Source organism: Merops nubicus, unplaced genomic scaffold (genome assembly GCF_000691845.1).
Source record: "Merops nubicus isolate BGI_N331 unplaced genomic scaffold, ASM69184v1 scaffold12270, whole genome shotgun sequence".
Taxonomy (NCBI): domain Eukaryota; kingdom Metazoa; phylum Chordata; class Aves; order Coraciiformes; family Meropidae; genus Merops; species Merops nubicus.
Window position 1 is genome coordinate 27,576 of NW_008583625.1, and position 21,284 is coordinate 48,859.

The 21,284-nt window shown below is 40.0% G+C and overlaps 1 protein-coding gene across 1 annotated transcript in view; it reads right to left on the reverse strand.

Moving 5' to 3' along the window:
* LOC103774139 (protein sidekick-1-like) overlaps window positions 1–21,284 on the reverse strand; it is a gene marked incomplete at both ends in the record, with an annotated part of 264,514 nt that overhangs the window by 27,569 nt on the left and 215,661 nt on the right. The window contains 4 exons of the mRNA XM_008941529.1: window positions 4,347–4,528; window positions 8,053–8,193; window positions 9,060–9,207; window positions 15,877–16,013. Of these exons, the coding sequence (XP_008939777.1) occupies window positions 4,347–4,528; window positions 8,053–8,193; window positions 9,060–9,207; window positions 15,877–16,013 (608 nt within the window). The remainder of the gene's footprint in view (window positions 1–4,346; window positions 4,529–8,052; window positions 8,194–9,059; window positions 9,208–15,876; window positions 16,014–21,284) is intronic.

The following is a 21,284-nucleotide window of genomic DNA, read 5'->3' on the forward strand; positions in this document are numbered from 1 at the left end:
GCTGACGAGATAATTGAGAGAAGAGAAGGCATTAAGGTTAAGCATGTGTACATGTAATTATTCTGTCTCTAGCTATGTGCAAATAGCATGTAAACCCCACAGAGATTCTGACAGCCAGACTACTGGTCTTAAATATGTCTTCAACAGAGGCCTGTAGAAAAGTCTCCATCTCCTCCAGAGCTGCTGACCTTTGAGGTGGCAGCTTCCATGTCTCAATAAGACAGGCTCATGAACTGCAGGTTCTTCTCTCTACGTGAGGATTTCTTTGATCCTTTCATGCTCTGGCTCGGGGTGCTGAGCTGCACCTCCCTGGTGTGAGTGCTGGGGAGGGTGTGCCGTGGAGGCATGGATCCTCCTGGGAAGCCTATTCCCCTACACTCCCCCTGACATCCTTGGCTGTGCTGTGAACTGCAGCAGAGGCACAGAAAAAGTGCTCTCTGCAATTCTATCCGCGTCGAGATTTGAAATTCAATAGCGTGAGATTTGGCAATAACTGATGAGTTTTGCCTCTCACAGCTGGGAAATGCCTTCCCCCTTTCTTCCATACCTCTCAGAAGGTCAAGGTTTAACTGCATTAAGAGCTGGGGGCCAGGGGCCTCACTGTGACCACTGATAATTTCATAGCCTTTGTGAAATGATAAAAAAAAGGCAAAAAACCCCAAACAAAATAAAAACAACCCAAAAAGCAGCAGATGGCAAATGACATCTAAAAGTGATAAAACTGAGAGATACTAAATATAGCCAACACATCTGGGCCAAAAATGGCCATGGATGCTCCAAGGCTGTTTTGGTACTTTCCCCAAATGAAGTGAACGTGGTGTTTTTGCCAAGAAAGCCTAAGGAAAAACAAGGGTTAAATCTCCTTTTGCTGAGGTAAAACTGAATGATAGCAGAGGACATTCCTTATTCAGAGATTCCTTTTTCAAGATTATTTCCTACATAAAGTAGGAAGCTTTCAGTTAACTAGGTTTTCTCTAGATCTTCTGTCTCAGTCTTATAAATGTCTCTGATTCCCCTCCTACTGCTGCCTGAAGAAGGAACTACTTTGGACCTGGCTGAACAGACTCATCTTGCTTTTGTCCTTCTCATCTAACCATCAAGGCTCACTAGTCCAGTGACTTTCCCACTCTTTTATGCAGGAAGGACCTTTTGCTCAGACTTTGCTGGCCTTTTGAGGTGTCCATGCACAGCACAGAAGGGGAAAAAAACCCAAACAATATTGAACTACATGTTAAAACCTATGAAGTTTAGGACATAAGACTGGCTTTTGGGATATGCATCAAAAGACATAGCTCTTGAAGTAGAAACAAAAGCAGGTTAATGGCAATGCAAAGAGCATAATGAAAGCAGCATCTCTACTTAAAAATCTTCCATTGCCTAAATCCAAGGAACAGTGGGAGTTTTTCAGAGAGAGAAGCTCAGAAGCATTCATGCTAGTGAGATAAAAGGGACAGACCCGAAGTAAAGGATGGAAGCTTCTGCTTTCTCAAATCAACCTGCAGGAACAGGTAAACATGTCCAACAGTACAGAGCACAGACACCATCCAGAAAGATGTTTATACATCTCACAAAGCTATTCTTGTATGAAAAGGTATCAGGAAACTTCAGGTTTTCATATGGCAATGAAAAGTCCTGCTGGACACTGTTTAAATAAGTAAAAATTGCCCTGTGCAGAAGGCTGGCACAAATCCCTGTGAAAGGGAACATCAAAGTAAGGAACAGCTGGAGAAGCTCTGATGAAGAAAGACCTATATATACAGAGCATCAAAGGATTAGGTTGAATATCAGTCTGAAAAGACTTTCAAGATTTAGAGACAGTCAAACTGTCTGACCCTAGTTCAGTGCTTTGCCAGTAAGTCTTTCTGACATTTTATCTAACTGACATGTGCCAGTTTCTCTACAAGTTTAGATCTTTCAGCATCTTATGAGTTGGGCTACATTCTAGAAGTTGGTGATTTTCGAAGGGCTTTGAGATTAGTTATCAGTGGCTAAAGTAATGCCAGAGAACTAATAAGGGATTAATAGACTAGGTTCTGGTATAAATCCACAGCTTATATGGCCAGTCAATAGTCCCTATGACAAAGATGCCAATGTGCTGATCTGCTCCTGCCAATGGATTGATCTGCTCCCCGCGTTCATTTCCTGCCAGATTTCGACTGCGTACCACACTTGATTAATATGAGGTGTTTTGGGTATTTTTCATCTTCAGACAGACAGGTTCTTGCCAGCTAGCTCACATCATTTAGTGCGTGTCAGAGTAAAGGCAGCAGTGGTGGTAGCAGGGAAGGGGGATAGATGGGAGTGTGCTTCTCTGACATTTATCTCTGCTCGTATTAAAATCGGAATATGATTTACAAGGCACTTTTACACACAGCTTTTTCTTACTCCTGCTGGCTTGGTTTAGGAAGGACATTCCAGAGCAAGAAACAGCCACTGGCTTCTCCTGTCATTTCCCAGCTACAGGGAAGATAAAGGAGAAAGAGTTTTGGACACTAGCACATTACACATGGAGACTTGATATTAATCCAGCTTCAGATGATACCAATACCAACCAGCCTCCTTTTCCTAAATGAAAAAAGGCTTCAAACTATTTTTAGAACAGATCATATGCCTTTGGTGATTTGCACAGAAACCCAGCAATGCATTTATTAGAAGATGGCAGCATCATGAAATAGTTATTTACTGCTATTATTAAATACTGATATAAAATAAACAAGAATTATCCAGTTTTCTTCTGTGTCTACCCACCAGTGAGCATTTTTTGAAACTACAGAAAGACAAACAAGCCATTGCAGGTTGTCCTGAAGTCTAAACATTCTTGCTGATTAATATAAATGCTGGACTGACTACACTTCATTTATAACAGAGGATTTATATCCTTATACAGGACAACAGACAGCCAATCAATAAAGGATGATAATAACAGCACATAATATCAAGGGAAATTAGAGTCAATTGCAGGGTTTAAGAAAAAGAGTGTGAACTCCAAACCTGAGACTTAATAGATGGAAGGTTAAGGTGCTATAGCTTAAAATGTGCAAATAAAGTAATGAATTACAAGCATATTCACAAAAGAGATTGAAATTCAGTGTGCAAACCAATTCTCAGCAGAGATCTGGTCTTTAGTGGGATACAAAACATTAATCCTGGCTGCAAGGAGAAGACTAAGAAAAACACTTCAAGGGCTGCAATAAATACTTCTAGAAAGAGGTTGAATGTGTCTAGACTTCTCTAAACTGTGAGACTTTACAGGCCTTAAGACAAAATATAGATAGTTTCCTTCTTTAATTGTTGTGGTTAATTAGTGTTGCATATGAATAATCTTTTCTTAAAGATCTCCCTACAACCTCAAACTGTATCTAATCATGTTATAACATCCTCCTACTAACAATTAACAAACAACTACATATTCTTCGCTGATTGTAAATTAACTGATGCAGTGTAAATCTGGAAGTTCTTAAAACAGTTTAATTGTTTTACAACCAATAAAGTAGAGACCATGTACTGTCCAGTGCTCCAAATCCAGCACAACCCAGTAATTATGGGAATGTATGAAAGCTTTAAGGACCCGGTACTTAATTATCCTACAGATTTTTATACCAATCTAGAGGTGTAAACATGTCTTACAATGGTTGTAAAATCTAATTACATATCCTTTTGTTGATGTAATTTATATTCTTCTTAAAGTACTTACCAGAAAGGTGTGGAGGAGCTGTGGCATAAAAATCAGGGCTTTAAAGATTATTTTATCTTCCTCTTTGCAAATGCTTGTGCCATTCCTGAAATGCTGCAAAACACTCTTTATCTGTATTTATCTCCCCACACTTTCCTTACAATTTATTCCACATTTCTAAGCCAAGGTTTCCTGTGATTATCAGAACTTATGCGACTGGTTTACTCAGCTATTGTCTCCTATATTGTGTATGCAGCATACTGCTTATCTTGGCCACAATAAACCCAATTCCCTGCCACAGTCTCTCTGACTCTCCTGGCAGAGTAACCTCAGCCCCTGCCTGTCACAATGTCTTATAAATCCATACCACAGGACCCCAGCTCTCTTCAGCATTTCTATTTAGTTATGCTGAGGCTGACTCTGACCTGCAAGTGTGGTAACATGTCATCACGAGGGTCAACAAAAACAGATAATTTCTGAATCCACTCACAGCTTCTTCTACAACAGAGATAGTAGCAGAGTCCCATTTTATCTCTACTCAGGCATTTGAAATTTGTAGGTGTTTCCTACCCAAAGCTGTCTATCAAACCTGGCTGAAATTACCATTCATTTTACAAGTTGTTAGGTTCTATAAACTGTAACTATAAATGGTATATTGGTCTGATTTGCTCACCTCCCTGTAAAGTGTACTCTGTCACCGGTCTGCTGAACACTCCCAGCCCAGCTCCGTTGTAAGATGCCACCTGGATTTCATACTGGGTCCAAATGATGAGGTCTTTCACTAAGCAGTAGTTAATTTCTGCACTGGTGATGTTCTTATACTGGTATTCCCCAGGGAGCCCAGCCAGGCGATACCTACCACACGGGAAGAAAAATTTGCTAGTTAATTAGATGGTATCAATTACAGCAAATATAATGACTAGCAAAATAGCTTCCTTTGTGAAGACACAATATGCAAACTTTTATACAGAATTATACACAGAACAATGAAAAATAATCAGAAAGAACAGACTAATGCCTGATAAGACCATATCGTGTTTGACTGCTAGGGTATTTATAATCTGATCTGAGATTACATGCTCAGGGCTAAACAAAACTGGTATTTTATCCTGTTTTATGGCTGCAGAAAAATTACAGCTTTTTAAATGTGGCTTGTCTAGTCAAAGCTGTGATTTAGTAGAAAAAATAGCCCAGACGTGATTTTTATCGGGGTGCTCTGTAAATCAGCTTGAGAAGTATTTTTTCTCCTCCTCTTCCAAAAACTGAAAAGGAAGAGCTCAGAGGGCTCTGACCTTCTAGAGTCTCAGGCGTTGCTGTCTCTGGCTTCCAGCAGGATTTACTTCACAGAATGCTTAAAATAAGGATGGAATATGTTTAAGATTGAAGGACTGGTTAAGCATTAGAATTCCAGGAGAAGGGCTGTACCAAATACGGGTGAGTGGTAAACATCCTATCAAACTTTCTGCTAAGACATGGGAAGCTGAAACATTGCATGTATTTTCCCATGTAAAAACAATATTGTAGAAAACAGAGCCCCTTTGATGTGTGTCTTCAGGCCAAGAAACTATGGAGAACTAAATTAGAGAAAACAAACAAACCCTGCAAATCTGTGAATAACACTTGTTGTTTTCCTTTCTTTAGGAAAATGGTACAATGGATGCTTACAATATGCTAATTCACAAAAAAATGAGAAAACCAGAGGCCAAGTGAGGGGCATGAGGCATTACTATTCCATGAAAAAGACAAATAGGGAAACATTTCTATTTTTATTCACCACACAGCTTTTACGCACTCTTATTCATCTTTTGCTGCACAGTAATCACCAAGAGCTTATTGACACAGAACAGTCTCATTGGCATCTTACACTCTGATTCCAAATTCATCTAGGTTAAATTGGTGCAATTTCTACAACTAGACAACTTTGTGTATTTCAGCCAGAGATTTTGTTCTGAAATCTTCTTATAAAGAGATCAGTTCTTAGTCACTGAGAACCCCTCTATTTTCTGCTGAGGAGCTGCTTACCTGACCATATTTTGACATACTTAATATTTGTAATGCTACACTGGTGTAATTCTGTTTATCAAATACCAACAGAAATAGAGAAACATCAGCCCTCAACTGAGTTTATTGAATGTCTTGATGTTTTTCTGCTTTATGCAATATCTACCATTTCCTTTCTTTTTTTCTCCTGGGAAGGGTGGATGCTCTCTGGCAAAGTCAATTCTTTGTGCAGCAATGTTTTGTCTCACACCTAGCAGACAAAGTGTAGAGTGGTCCTGTGATTTAACCCCTCATGCTGTTAGCATGGCAGTCCTCTAAATGCAATATTGCCAGTGAGAAAAAGGGCAGAAGAAGGAGGCTGGTTCAGAAATGTCATGTCTTCATGATTTTTCTCACCATGGACTTTGATGTATACTCCATATGACTTGTGCAGTGCACCTTCACTTTTAAAGATCAGGTGTTCCATCAGTTTAGTATCTTGCATGTCTTGAGCATTGGGTCTCTGGGATGCATGGTGGTTTTCATTTTGTTATACCTTAATTCTACAGAAATCAGTGCAGGAAGACTTTTTTTTTTCAATGCACATTGCTGTAAGCACACAATTTGACTTGGAAGAAGAGCCTGGTTTATTACCCGGGACAGTTGTGCTTTTATATGATAATCTTAAATTCCTGTAGATTAAGTGGTTTCTCTGCTCTGTAGTCAAGAAAAAGCATGTAGACATCAAAATGTTCACAGATTGAGCATAATGAATATGATCACTCTCTATTAAAATGGAAAGAGATGTTACAGCGAGGACAGGGATCAATTATGCTGATAGATGTCGTAGAAAACACTTAAGTTAAATGTTATTGAAACCACTATATGGAGAAAACAGAGCAGAATGCCAAAAGTAGGAGGCTATGGGATTGCTTTCTCATAGGACTTAATGCTGAGAATAGGTAAAACTCATTGGGAACAGCTAAGGAATTAATCCTATCATCGAGTAGACCAGTTTGAAGGAAAGAACTATACAAGCAACACTTGCACCCTGTGTAAATAGGTACCCAAGTCTCATGACAAGATTCTAGCTACAGAGAAGAGTTAGAGCACCTTTTCCCACCCATCACTGATGGCTGGCACAGCTTTCCAGCTGCATCCAGCTCTTAAACTGTAGGCACTTGCACAAGTGACTCACCACTGTAACAGGCTCTGTGCAGGTGACAGGGAGAGAGAAAGAACTTGGTATTTCTGTTTTGGGAGCTCACCAACACTCTTAAAATCACAAAAGCATTTCCATCCATGCCAGGAAAAGTAGGAGCACAGCGTCAACAGTATGTTGGCATTTAAACTGTAGCATTTAGTTGTCTTTTAGCAGGTCTGGAGGACATGGTATTAAAAATGCCAGCAGCCTGTCTACAATAGGCTGTAACCATCACTTGGAAACATGTCAGTGGTGGTGCAATGTTTGGGAGTTTCCTACAAAAATTCTCATTTAGATAATGCCTCCCCTACTAAAGGTGCAGCCCTAGCTGGCTGCTAGCACTGCAGGATACGTAGGATGCCAAATGAGCAAGTAAGCTGCAGCTGAATTGGTTAGGAGTGAATAACTGAGTCCCAAAAAATTACAAAAGGGAAATGCTCTGCAAAGTCTCTCAGTCTGAGCACACCCTTTCCAACACAATAAATCCTGGATAAGCAAAAAGATTGGATGCAGTCAAGATTCCCAGTTACCTGCCTGAATCTGTTTCTCATTTCTAAATACAGATGGGGCTGAAAGAATGTTACTCAACTGACTGATTTTCAAAACCAAACCGAGGTCTGCCAAGAACCACCTGACCTGCCATTCCCTCTCTCCATTTTGTTTGGCACAAACCTGAAGTTTATTGATTCTCTTCTTGCTCTTCAGGAGCCCTGTTGCGTCTTTGATAAATTTAATTAACCTTTCTAGCAGGAAGCTGAGATTGTAATAAGTAAATATACATTTGCAATGCATAAGCTTCACTGTCCTAGCTTCCCACGTGAACACTTCTAGTACATGGTGCTTCACTTCACTCAAAAATGGAAAGAAGTTATCTGGATGCTGAGAGTCTCCATAGGGAACTACTCCACTTAGGCAGTGCATTTGGAGTAGCTACCAGAGACCCCAGCTCACTGACTCTCCAGTATAGGCAGGCTAGAATTTCACTGCCTGCATCCTTGTGGCCACTTGAGCAGAGGGGTTTCCTCATGGGTAATAAACCAGGGCAGCCATGGTTTATTATTATGTAAATAATAATAAATACATTTAACAGAAATAGAAATAGTTTTTAATACACTCTGAAGTCACACCATTCCAAATTCCCTTGTGCACACACACAGATTTATCTCCAGACTCTCCAGGTTAGGAAATGACCCACCTTAGGATGTACCCATGAAGAACTCCGTTATGTTCACTCTCAGGAGGAGGCTGCCACTGGACCATGATGGACTGATTGGTGCGCCCACTGGCCACTATGTTTTTAGGTGGGGCACTGGGGGGCTCCTCAGGTAACATCAACCTAAGTACAAAAGAATGGGATGGAAGAGGGTGATGAAATAAGTGATAGATAACATTTCCATTTCATGTATCCACCCCATGTTAACCAGTTTCTTTTATCAAAATCTGATGACTAGAAGGAAATATAACACTGATCAAACTGCTGAAGACATGCATGAAATAGTTACAACAAATCAACATAATAGGAAATCAGTTAAGCAAGCAGCAAGACAGACAGCTGAGGTAACCTTATTCTCTCTGAATCACCCAGGCTGCTACAACTCTTTTAAAAGATTACAAGCCTGAATGAGTTAGAGCTCAGGTCCAGTGTCTGTGACTCCTTCCAAATTGTTCCTTTCAGCTCTTTCAATATTTTTCATATCAAACTCCTACATTTTGAAAAAAGCCATTTAGAGTTCAGCTGTTCTGCAATTCAAGCTCACAGCAAGCTTTGGTTCACAGAAGAAGAAGCAGCATTTGAAACTAAATTTGATGAAGCCATCCTTCTATGTCGCATCTGGGCGAATTCCAGAAGTGACAGTGCCATGATTGGGGGAATGCTGTACCCCTTCCTAACCTAGCTGCTGTGGCTTAGCACAACACCAAAAGAAATATTTTGAAGATTCTGCTCAACTGATACTCTGGAAACATGAAGGCACCTCTCCCATTGAGTGCTGATGTCCTGCATGGCCCCACTGCCATTATCAGCAGCTGCTGACAGCTGCAGAGCACTCTTCAGAGCCCTGGGTGATGCCAACTGCTCCGTTCCCCAATTAATGTGCAAAAGAGAACTTGGTTTTATTAATTCACAAACAATCAGAAGGTTTTTTCCCCCAAGAATTCTAGGTTATTGCACCTTTAGTCCACAGAGATTTATTTTCACTGTACCTGCTGGTTTCAGAGCTGTACTGGCCCTTTCCCACCTGGTTAACTGCACACACCCTGAACTGGTAGGTTCGAGCTGGTGTGAGTCCACTCACAGTGACACCAGTCATCTTTGGGTCAAGATTTGACAGGTGAACTTTCCAGGGAGAATCTGTTGGAATAATTTACACGTGAAAAAAATACCGAAGTGCTTGTTAAAAGCCCTGCAGAAGTGAGAAAATGCCTCTGACTGCTCAGAACTTTTTGTGCCTTTTTTTTTTTTTTTTTCTCAGAGGAACTTTGGGAAGAAGTTTCTTTTCAGGAGAAGAAACCTTCCTGTCAGCCCACACGGTTATGCAGATTGCACATTTGTCTACTGGAAAGTGATGCGGCACATGTCACGGCATAATAAATAAAAACTATATTCATTAACATTTTAATAAAAGAGGAAACAAGCATGATAAAGACAGATGGGCTGTGTATTTCACAACCCATCTGTTTGGCAGGCCATTACAACACCACACCCATGAGTGGCTCTAGTGGAAGGCCTGTAATGAAATTCTCAGTCAGTTTGGAATATCTTCCTACCCAGCTTGCAAGCAGGTGTAGCAGCGTGACTCTCTCTGCCAAATCAGCCCTTTGCTGTGAGACCTGAGAAAGCTTCTGCTGTGGATTCTACATGTCTGCAATTTTTTTTCCAGAGAGAGTATATGGTATTCAGCCTAATCATTTCCTAGGAAAATTCCCTGGTATAAACAGTCCTGGCAGCACTATAAACCCCTCATTGTCAGTTCACATACTTGACATCCCGAGCTCTTCTGATGCCCAAATTACATTTTCAAGTTTTCAAAGAGGTCGGAAATGAAACATGTTGAAAATTAAATCTCCTGACTTCTTTTCTTCATAGCCTCATGTTACATATTTTCCCCGAAGTCATGACTGAAATAGTCAGGAAGAAGTGACATTTGGTCTGTGTTACAACAGTACAGCAATGGAATCAGCCAATTTAAAGATTTGTTCAGTTTTTAAATAATACCAGCTGTTTTCATGCTCCCTGCTCAAAATTACTAACACTTCTGGAAATTACTGAGGAGCTAGCTGTAGATTTTGGCAACGTATCTGTGCATGTTGCTCATCAGAAGTGCATTGCAGCTCCTGGCAGGTCACCTAGACGTCTGCTGGAAAATGAAGATGAGATGTCCCAAATGTGGAAGGCTGCTAAACTTCACACCAAGATGTAAACCACTAATTTAGTGCTTTTCTGGCAGATTCCTTAGCACGTTTAAGTCCTCTAGGGTGTGATGCCAGTTGGGCTATAAACACTGTGTCTTTGAATTACTCAAAATATATTTATTCCAGTAATGGCTTTCTGAGAGCAGAGTCTTTTTTAACAGGCAAACTGACACGGCAGAATACTGGGAATGGTGGATAGGGACATTTACACAGCAGTCGAGCTCCATCCTTGCCAGTTATTGATGATTTACCAACAGTCACTTCGGCTGCAAGTTCTGGATGGCAGTTTGTCCTAGCTGAACGCTGAACTACTTTCAGGAAAATCTGAGAGGCAGCACATCTATGCTATCTAGAAATGCACTGGTTAAGAGGTTTTTTGCACCCTAGTTCCTTCTGAATTTTATCAAGCTTCTCTTGAGACTTCCCAGACAACCGCTCACCTTGCTGCAGCCAGAGTGCACAATAACAAATCAAGGTAAGCTGAAGTTAAGGTATGGCTGACTTGGTACATTGCCTGAAGCAGCTTCCTGAGGAAAATGGAAGAGCAGACACCAACAAGAGAGTGAAACACCCTTGCATGAGCTACTTGGGTAGTGGTCCATTTCCTAGAGCATTTCATTTGTTTACTGCTAGTGTAAACACCACCTGAGAGTGCTTAACCCAAGCAGCTCAATGCAGTGAGCAGTTTGATTCAACAACAGGGCCTATTAATCTCTTCAGCACCTTGGGGCTTTGCTCTGTTTATATGCTGCATCTGTAGAATACTTTATTTATTCTTTTTCCTCTCCTGGTGGAAGATAAAAGATCTGGCAGGAAGAGAGATTAAACTGAAAACTAATATAAACGAAGCCTATTCATCTCCTGGGCACTCTGATTCGTAAAGGAAAGTGGTTTGGGGAGGATTTGCTTGCTCATGGAGCAGTGGATAGAGTGAGTGTGAAGAGTATCTTTAAAATTTAAATATCAAGTCTTTTTTTTTTTCTTGACAATCAATAAACTAAACATTTCAAAAGGCTGTTCTCCCTCCTTAAATATACAACAAAACCCATAATGGTGCAGAAGCTTGTTCTACCACAGAGAAGAGCAATTCTGACAAGGGAAACGTGCCATAAAATTTTCAACACTGACTCTCTTCTCCTCCAGGGATGACTGTCACTCGCCTGTCCCAGAAGCCTGGAGAAGCTCCACGGTGACAAAAGACTTGCCAGGTCGAACTATTAAATAAGCCTCTGTTAGACTGAACAGACTGTGCTAATCCTGCATTTAACTTAAGCTGCCTGGAATGTACTCTGAGCTTTGCTTGCTTGCTCTTCCACTGTAATTGCTACTGTCTGAAAAACTTCCGTGTTTAGCTGTCCATTGTCTTATGGATAGATATTTTGAATTAACTCTGATTGCCTCTCAGAGTTAATTTATTGGAAATGAAGAATCTCACAGGCTACTCTCTAGTTTACGGTGTGATTTGGGGGGCTTTAGAAATTACTCTTCCCTCTGTCAGAAATGTTTGGAAACACTTGTGATATGTTTAATAACACTGGCTACTCATCAAGAGGCATTTCTTCTGTATTTTCCTGTCTACCTTACAATTCATACATTAATTGCACATTCCTCAGAAATAATTTCTAATTTTATATTAGAGATCAGATCTATTGCAGAAACCTGTTTTTTTTTTTGGCAGATTTGGAATACATTTCCATCTCCTTCCTTCTCCAGGGGGCTTTGCAAAGATGGTAGTATTGGAATTGCCATACTGCTGCTGTTTACTGAATTCCTCTTTCCAATCTTCATGACAATATGATATTGAAAAGAGTTAAACTAAAAATTAAATGGTTCACCCTGTGTTTGGTAGAACTCCAAAGTCTACCAATGGCTTGAGAAAAAGTATCTTTTAACACCATCAATATAGACCTGAGTTAGTCTTAATGAACAACATCCTTTTATTTTCATTTTTGCAAATATTTATCTGTGTGTTCAGTTTTTTACATTTGAATATTCCTACCAAAATCAGCATGACAATTCAAGGGCTTTAAGTTAAGCATGTCTTTCATAGGAGCTTTTATTATCTCCTTACTGGCACGTGATGAATCTGAGTTATATCGTTAGATCCCACAGCACAGATATTCCAGAATAAAATAAAACAAAAATGGGCTTTCATCTTAATTGTACTCAGCAGAATTCTTTAAGTATTAATTCCTTTCTTCAGTTAAAAGACTATTCAGAATATTCTTTGACTAATCCCTGAAATGTAAATCTCTTTGGAATAAAATAAGTATATCCCCTTCTAACTCCATGAAGATACTCCACTGCAATTCCCACTACAATTCACAACAGGGGCTAAACAGGTCATGAAACATCCAAAAATTATATTAGTGCAAATGACAGCAAGGCATGGTACTATTTATTTGAAAATCCTATTTCAAATTAAGGTTCACATTGCTGGCTCTGTGTGGGCAGAAATACTTAATGACTGTGTTTCCCTGGAACTGTGTTTTTCAAATTAGATTATAAATTTGCCCCCAAATGTTTAAGGCCATATGTCTCAAGTCACCCACAGACACAGTCTGCTGTGAACACTTGTAATTTGAGAATTATTGCATTGTGCCAAATACATTCATTTTAAAAATTAGGTGACTAGATTCGTTCATATTTCCAGCAATTTATGAGCACGATCTGCCACTGTTTTTTTTTTCTCTAATTAAAATAAGGGGTTTATATCTCTTTACTGAATTGATATTAATGAAAAGGAGTTCTAATCCATGCCAGGTGGAGTGACACGCCTCTCTCTAATGCAGCCAGTAATTAGTCCCTGGAAATTTACACTCATTATTTTGAACTCTCTTCAGCTATTTCTCTGAAACAGATACTGTTATTATGTATTCATTTATGGTATGTGCTTCAAAACCTACAATGGATCCTAAAGCTATTAGGCAACTATTCACAGCAAAACAGCTAAAATAAATGCACAAAACTAGGCTACCTTTTGGCACCTGTATCTGCATTAAAATGCCACAGAACTCAGAAAAGTCTTATGTGCAGCTTTACTAAGTGGAGAATAAACCATAATTCTGATGTCCCTCCAAAACCTTAACACGTATCAAAGCAAATGGGGATGATTCAGGGAGTTGAGTGTATTGCACTGCTGCTGTGACCAAGTGACACACACAAGCAGATGAGCTCACCAAGGGCACACACCAGCTCCTTGAGAGTTGTTCTTTCCATGGCACAAACAGGAGTGACAGACAACCAGAAAGGAAATTTTCTTTGAAAAGAACAGAGAGATTCTGCACAGTCATATCAGACAAAACTGTACCTATGGAAGATGAAATGTCAGCTTTGTGCACAAGCATCCCTGGAGAGAGGTGGGAACACAGGAAAGGTGGTGCTCTCCAAAGGAGCAAGGGGCTCTGGTGAAACTACATATTAACCACACGCCACTGAGATCAAAGGGACTCTGAAAACCCAACACTTGAAGAAAATAAAAGACAACAGTGACAATATACAGGCATTAAAGCCAGCTTTCCAAACCAAAGTCACTGTTGATATTGTTCTGCCATTCTGTTGGCATCCATAAAGCTGAGCAATGATATATGAAATGAGAGAACATAGCAACAGGGGAATATTAGATTCCACTAGTGGGCTTAGATACTCTGTCCTACTTCTATGAGTAACCATACAGACACTGTACATAAAAACAAAGTTAAAAAAGACAAGGATGAAAAGGACAGCAAGATCTAGAATACTTCTGGGTGTTAAGGTACTCAGTTCACAACAAACCCAGCCTGTGTTTGGATGCTGCAGGTGCAAGCTTGCTGAAGTACATATACCTCTGATTTGCAATAATGAGACTCTCTCAGTGGTAGATTGCAATGCCATCAGCCAAAATTATTTGATCCTATCATGGAGTGAGCAAGGGTTCACAGGATCCTGTGGAGTGCTGAGGGGCTGTCTGCATGATTTCTGGAGAACTATTGTTGATTTCTGCTGAGCCTTCTACAAATATCAGTGAAAGGATTAGAGCATTTTTAAAATGATGGCATATTTACACCCTTCCTATACTGGAACAACTGCAAATCATCCTTGCTAGAAAGACACTTGGAGACCTTTCAAGCTACTGAGTGAGCTGCCTCTTCTTTCACTCACTCCTCCCAATTAATGCAGCCCAGTGCAGGACCAAAGTGCCTGCATCCTGCCAGCTCTGTGCTGTCTCCATGTAAATACAGCTCCAAGCCCTTTGCATCACGTTCCCAGACTGGGACTTTATTGTCTTGTCAATGTCAAAGCCACTGGGAAAAAAGGGTAACACCCTTGGGCGAAAGAACAGGTAAGGAAAAGCAAAAAGGCAGTTACTGGCCTGTAGTTGATAGGAAGGGAACGAGAGAGGAGTAAGAATAATAAAAAAGGTGGTGATAAAAAGGTAGAGAGGAGGTGTGAGTGCAGAACACTGAATTTTCTCAGTCATTTGTTACAAAAAGATCAGGAGTCTTTGCTCAAAAAGAACTGTTTTAAGGACAGCAGTCCTGGGCATGACTTGGGATTCCTGCTAGGATTAGAAAACTGCACTTTGCTTAACAGATGTCAAGATCATCAGTTCTGGGACCTCCACATCAAAAACTTATGCATTCCAGCCTACAAAGCGAAAGGGTTGTATGTGATCTGAAGCTCAAGTTTCATCTCAAGCTTTCTGTGTGGCTAAACAAAAATGCTACTCTCTAGATAATCAGAAATCAAGACTGTTTCACATTCAGTTATGCAGTGGCTAATTTCCACATGTCAGAAAAAGTGATGCTCTTAATTTTTTCATCAAGAATCAATTGTTAGGCTTGGGTTTCCAGCTCCTAGGGTGATAGAGATTAGAAAGTATTGCCAAGGTGACTGATTTCCATATAACCTCATCTTTCCATCAACTCTGAAAAAGGCATTAGCAATGTCCCTGAATAACCTTGCAAACGGAGAGCCACAGAGGACCAGATATACAGCATAACAAAACTGTGAGAAGTGGCAATTCACAGGGACCAGGTTTATAACCCATGAAGCTACATATCTGGACACTTTACAGTTAAGCATCCTCAACCACTTGCCTAAAAGAAGGGCGTAAAATGATAACCTAGGGAAAGTGAAGAAAATATATGAACCTGTATTGTGTAAGATAGGAGCTCCTATTAACATCTAAGTTTGTTCCTCTGACAGACCATCAGGTCCTTATGTTACCATGCTGACTGCATTTTTCAGGTGAAATTGGTGCTCTGAATGCATTAAGATATCTATGAAACAAGAGCAGAAGACAACAACAGGAAGACATAAAATCCGACTATTGCTATTTTACACACGTTGAATGGAAGCACTGAGGAACAAGCTGTTGTGCCTCAAGTCTGGCTGGGAATGGTGGAACTAAGGCTTTCCTGTATAACAACCCCACCACCTCAGATCTCTTTTTCATACTTCAATTTTTCAGCATGTGAATAGTTGAATGTAAACCCCAGAGCTTCACGCTCACTCTCTCTTGTTTAGCAAACAGTATGATTTCTTTGATAGTTGTGGTAAAAGGCAAGCCTGAAAGAAGGCTGAATAATTAAGACCAAGAGGTTGAAGCATATTGGACTTTACTCACTGTTCTCAGAGAGCTCCACCATGTAGTAGAGAAGGGGGCTGTTCCCATCGAAGGGACGCACCCACGAGAGCACCACGCTGCGGCTGAACGAGGAGTTCAGGGAGGCCACAAGGTTCTGAGGAGAATGAGGCAGCTCACTGATAAGGAAAAGAGAAAGAGAGAAAAAACAGCACAGAAAAATCAATCTACATTTCACTCAGCTACAGTCTTACAGGCAGCTGAAGGCACACGACACCAGACTCGTATGATGATAGATATAAAACTACCAACAGCTACTCTGCAATTAAATAAATGAAAGACATCTCTGAGTTTGTCACAATTTTATCCTCCTTGGAAAAAAAAAAAATAAAATTATGCTGAAAGTCCCAAGGCTGATGCTTGGAACAGCTAAAGGAATTGCTGTTAAATGTGGAAAAAAGACAATTTTCATACTGTTTTAGATTGAGACAAGTTGGTCAATAAATTTCCCCCTCACTTTTTTTCCCCCTTCTTATGATGATGTCCTAGCAATGTGACAGCAGTAATACATATAAACAGTAAAACACATGGGAGATATGATTTAACATGGAATTTTTCATACTCAAGGAAGCAGAAGACATTGACACTATCCATATAGAGCTACTAATCAAAATTACCATATGTATTCTTAGGCTACAGAACAGCTTGATTTACTCGAGGATTCAGGCTTATCCTATCATGGGTAGCATCTTCCCTTCCTATAATAAGGATTTTTTTGGTAGCACCCAAGCAGAAAATGTAGTGAAAATGCCTGCAGAAAGCCCATGGAAATACAAAATGAAACATTAAAAAAAGCCCAAAACTAAAACAGCAGCTCAATTAAAACATGTAATTTCTCCTCATAAAAGCAATTTGTGGAAAAACATTTCATTTGTACTCATTGGCTGAAAGTCAGAGACTGCATGGTGCAGTGAGAAAACTAAATTCTGCTGCATCCCTAGAATGCTGATCTGTATTAAGTGATAAGAGCCCTTCAAGCATTATAATTGAGCCCGAATTCTGCTCCTTATCATCCTGGTTCCCAAGAAGGACGATGATCTCAGAGTGAAGGAAAAGCAAGGAGAGCCAATTTTCACCCATTCTATCTCCTGCTCCTCCCCAGGACAGCTGAGGGTAACCCTTCCTCAGTAAGCACCACTGCTAATCTCCTCTGGACAGAGCAGAAAGCCACCAGGGTACTTCACATACTTAATTTAAAAATGTAGTAATTCCTGGTTGTAATGTATCCTGCTGCTGAAGGCTTACAGTTATTTAAAACCTGCAGCTCCTCAGCTACTCACAAAAGTAAATACAGACTCTGGCTTTAAGCCAGAACAATAAATATGTCCTGGATTCAGGTTTCTACTGAAAGACTGAGGAACATATGGGAGAGCCAGACAATAGTTTTATTATTTTCCTTTTAAAACCATGAATGCTTTTGTTTACCTGTTTATGATGGTTACTGGGGAGTTAGTACCAAAACAACCCAAAATAAGAATAATAAAAAAAGGGTTGCTGGAAGAGCCAAAGAGTGATAAGGACAACACAGTTAATGAGACAACAAGTGAAAAACACTCACCTGAACACATCTCTCTAGGCTAGGAGGGTTGATGCTTCCTAAGGCTAAACAAGACTCAAAGTCTTGTCTCATCTCATTTGACTTTAAATGCCTAACCAAATTAGCAGCATGGTGACCTCAGGCTTCTTCTGTAGTAAACATGGAATGACACCTCAGGGTGTGATTCAGATCTTAAATTCATTAAATTGCTTGCTCAAGATGCCTTGATGATGAGTTCAGGCTATGTTCTCACTTAGATCTGGGCATGCACCAACCAGGCTCCAGACTCCTGATACACAGACAGCAAAGTCATGGTCCAGAAGAAATATCAGGCACAGGAAAGAGTATGTATGGACCCAATGGAAGCACATTTTGAACACAGGACTGCAAAATTTTGGATAAACAACTTTAGAGGAGGACCTGGAAACACAGGAGGAGGGCAGCTGGCCTGCAAGACTAAATGGCAGACTAGGCCTGTCGTTGGAAAAGTACGGAGTGGCAGTTTAAGGTATGGCCATTTACCCAGGGACTACAGCAGCGTGCTACTTAATTTTGAATGAAACATTAAATTATAATAAACATTAAACCTCCACTACAATTTATCATTATGTCCTAAGCAAGCTGCTTGGAAAAGTGTTTTTGTGATTAAGCTGGCAAAGGAAATTACTGAAGGGAAGAGAGTGAAACGTCTTGTGACAAGGCTCCCAGAAGCCCCAGCCCTCTCTTCATTTATCACCAGGCCCTGTGGGGAAGAGCTCAGAGATGGGCTGTGGCTTCAGCTTCTTCCAGAGGGTTATGGCCAGGGAGCAGTGTAGAAGGGATGGCTGAAGGGGAACTCACAACAAACTTATTCCCATGGAAGTCCTTTCCTGGGAAGTAAATAACACTCCTGGTATGCATTAAGGATATTTTCAGGGTGTGCTTTTACTGATCTTGTTTCCCCATGCATTCACGAGGGCTGCATTAACTCATTTGAGGACAGAGGTTATATGACTAAGACAGACTTTACAGCTCAGTCTCTTTTTCTTAGTGTACAAGCCTCAGAAGACTTTTGGAGGAGAGGGGACATTCCCTTTGTCACGTTCTTTAAATTGAGTTTAAACGTGGGATTTTTTTTTGCTTAGGATTTGGGTTTAGCTGATTATTCTCAGATTGACACAAAAAGTTAATCAGTCAGCAGCGTGAGGGAAACGGGCACTTTCTGTTCAGACAGAGATTGAGTAGCGTGAGCTGCAGCAGCCATACAGGACACCTATCTCCACTAATATCATATTCTTTAGCCATATGTGTCCACACTGAACAGCAACAGATGGTGCTTACAGATTTAAATCCCTCAAGGCAGACATTACAAGTGCCTAAGAAACACACCTGGACAGAAATAAATATTTTAAACTACAAGGATATTTCAGCAGAGAAGTGTACTTCTCTTTGCAGTATACAAAAGCAGAGATTAATAAATAGTAATTCTTACTTTAGCAAGCATTTACACTTTGTCTCCTTCTCATTTGCTACCACATACTGTGTGGAAGGATGATAAATGAGACCTGTACCACCTTCATGAATATTCAAGTTCCCCAAAGAGATCATTGCTTCTTTTATTCCTGCAAGAGAATTGCTTTTCCTTGCTGCTACCATGCAAGAAATCACTGCAAGGAGTGGTAGTTCCAACACTTCTTCAGGATGAGAAGGACCTCAGACCAGAACTGCTCAACTTCTGATATACCAAGACGGTGGATGAGGTTTAGGACAATAACACATGAGGCACACAACAGCCCTTGATTGGACACCGGAATTTTAATTCCAGCATTCTTATCTTTCTTTTCTTTAGTGAAGTCACTAACAGGAGAGACATGAAGGTTTTTTCAACACAGGATATCTCAAGACCTCACTGCTGTAATGCTGAAAAGTTACATGGAGGCAAGTTTTCCATAACTTAATTGGACACTGGAAGTTTAATTCCAGCATTCTTATCTTTCGTTTAGTGAAGTCACTAACAGAAGAGACATGAAGGTTTTTTCAACACGGGATATCTCAAGACCTCACTGCTGTAATGCTGAAAAGTTACATGGAGGCAAGTTTTCCATAACTTATTTGTATGATAGCAAAATACGTATATGGACACTTCTAAATCTGTAATTGATAGATAAGCCCAGGGTTAATGGCATAGCCACCAAGGTGACCCAAGGGGACTCCGACAAAGCAATTAAAATACCGGATTTGCAAGAAAAGAACATGAAGTCATTGTGACAATCTAGGAGAAAAATATTAGCTAGTTGCAGATGATATATGTTCAAAACAGAAACCCTAATGTTTTGAGTCAGCTCATCACTGCCAGAGGGCAGCTGAAAAATTCACTCAGCAAACACATAGAGTGTTTTATAAAATTAGCTAAAAGCAGACTATTTGCTGAGGGAAATAAACCAGACATGGTTTGGAGAGATTTCTGAGAAAAATGGTCCAACAGCAGGTAATTAGAGAGACTGCGACTGAAGAGGGGATTAATAAACAGGCAAGGGAGATTAAACAAGTTTTCTGTCAGTTTATGAAAAGCCCCACTCCTATTTCATAAATTATTTCCTAAATCAGGTCCACTATTACAAGTTTACTTGGGAGCAGGTGGTTCATCTGCTAGACCAGATAACATGGTAAGAAGTTGAGGCAGGAAGCCCAACAAAGTGCTCAGCCCCAATGACTTTGCTCATAAAAGTTTATAATGTTATAAATTAAGAAATATGCCATCTGTTGCTCGGGACTTCCCACTTTCTCTTGAAAAAGAATCCTCTCCAACTTCTAAACACAGGAAGGATTCTTGCAAGGCATCCATGACTCTCTCAATGGCCTGTAACAAAGTGGATTTTGGAAATAAAAGGCTTGCCAAGTCCTGGAGCACACAGATTTATTGCCTGTTTCATCCTGGTTGTCACCACAAGCTCGAATCTACCAGTAACTTGGGAAAGGTCTTTGAATTTTATGCTTTCTTTCTGCTAAAAACACCTCACTTTCTGATATACCTTCAATGATGAACAGACACAATTGTATTTCCAAGTGTATTTCTGGTTGGTATTCCTCTTTTGAGTATCAAGTGTATTTAGACTCAGCAGTGAACCTTACGTCTTGGATGACATCTCAATAGAGAGCTTGGAAAAATAAATAGAAGCTTTCTTTCTAGTGGGGAAGGAATAACACATTTGCAAATTTGACATCCTTCCTGTTTTCCCTCCCTGCAGAAAGGAAAAAGAGATGGGCTATTGGAACCTAGAGACATGGGATCCTTATGAAGATAAGTTTGTAATAAGGTATCATTTTGATTTCTTACTCTGCTTTGGTCTTACTGAATTTATTTTTAGTAATCAAGCTGTTTTTATAAGGGATATATTGGGAAGAAATTGGAAGAAATAGCAATTACAAGCACTTTAGTAAAAAGGGTATCAAAATTCGTGTCTAAATGATTGAGAAAGGCAACACTGTGCATTCTTGGCAGCCCACTGGGTTTTATTATAAGTGGTTAGCTCCCCTCTCCTGCTTTTGAAGAAGACAGAACAATAATCGTTCTTTCTCTGGTGAAAGAGAACTGAAAGAAGATGAACTTGCTGCCAAGAATAAATTGTCTATTTTTGTATTACATTGTCCTCCCCATATTTTTGCATACAGAAAGAGCCTGAAAGATTTTACTATATGTTGTGACATAACACAGGCTTGTACAGGGCTTTGATTTTCCAACAATGCAGCATTACCATAGTTCTCAGTCACATTCATACAACAAAGAGATTCTTTAGTATGGACTGCAGACAGGCTGATACTGAGCAGCAGGTATCATCAGGCATAGATAGTGATAATTCTGCATATTTTATAT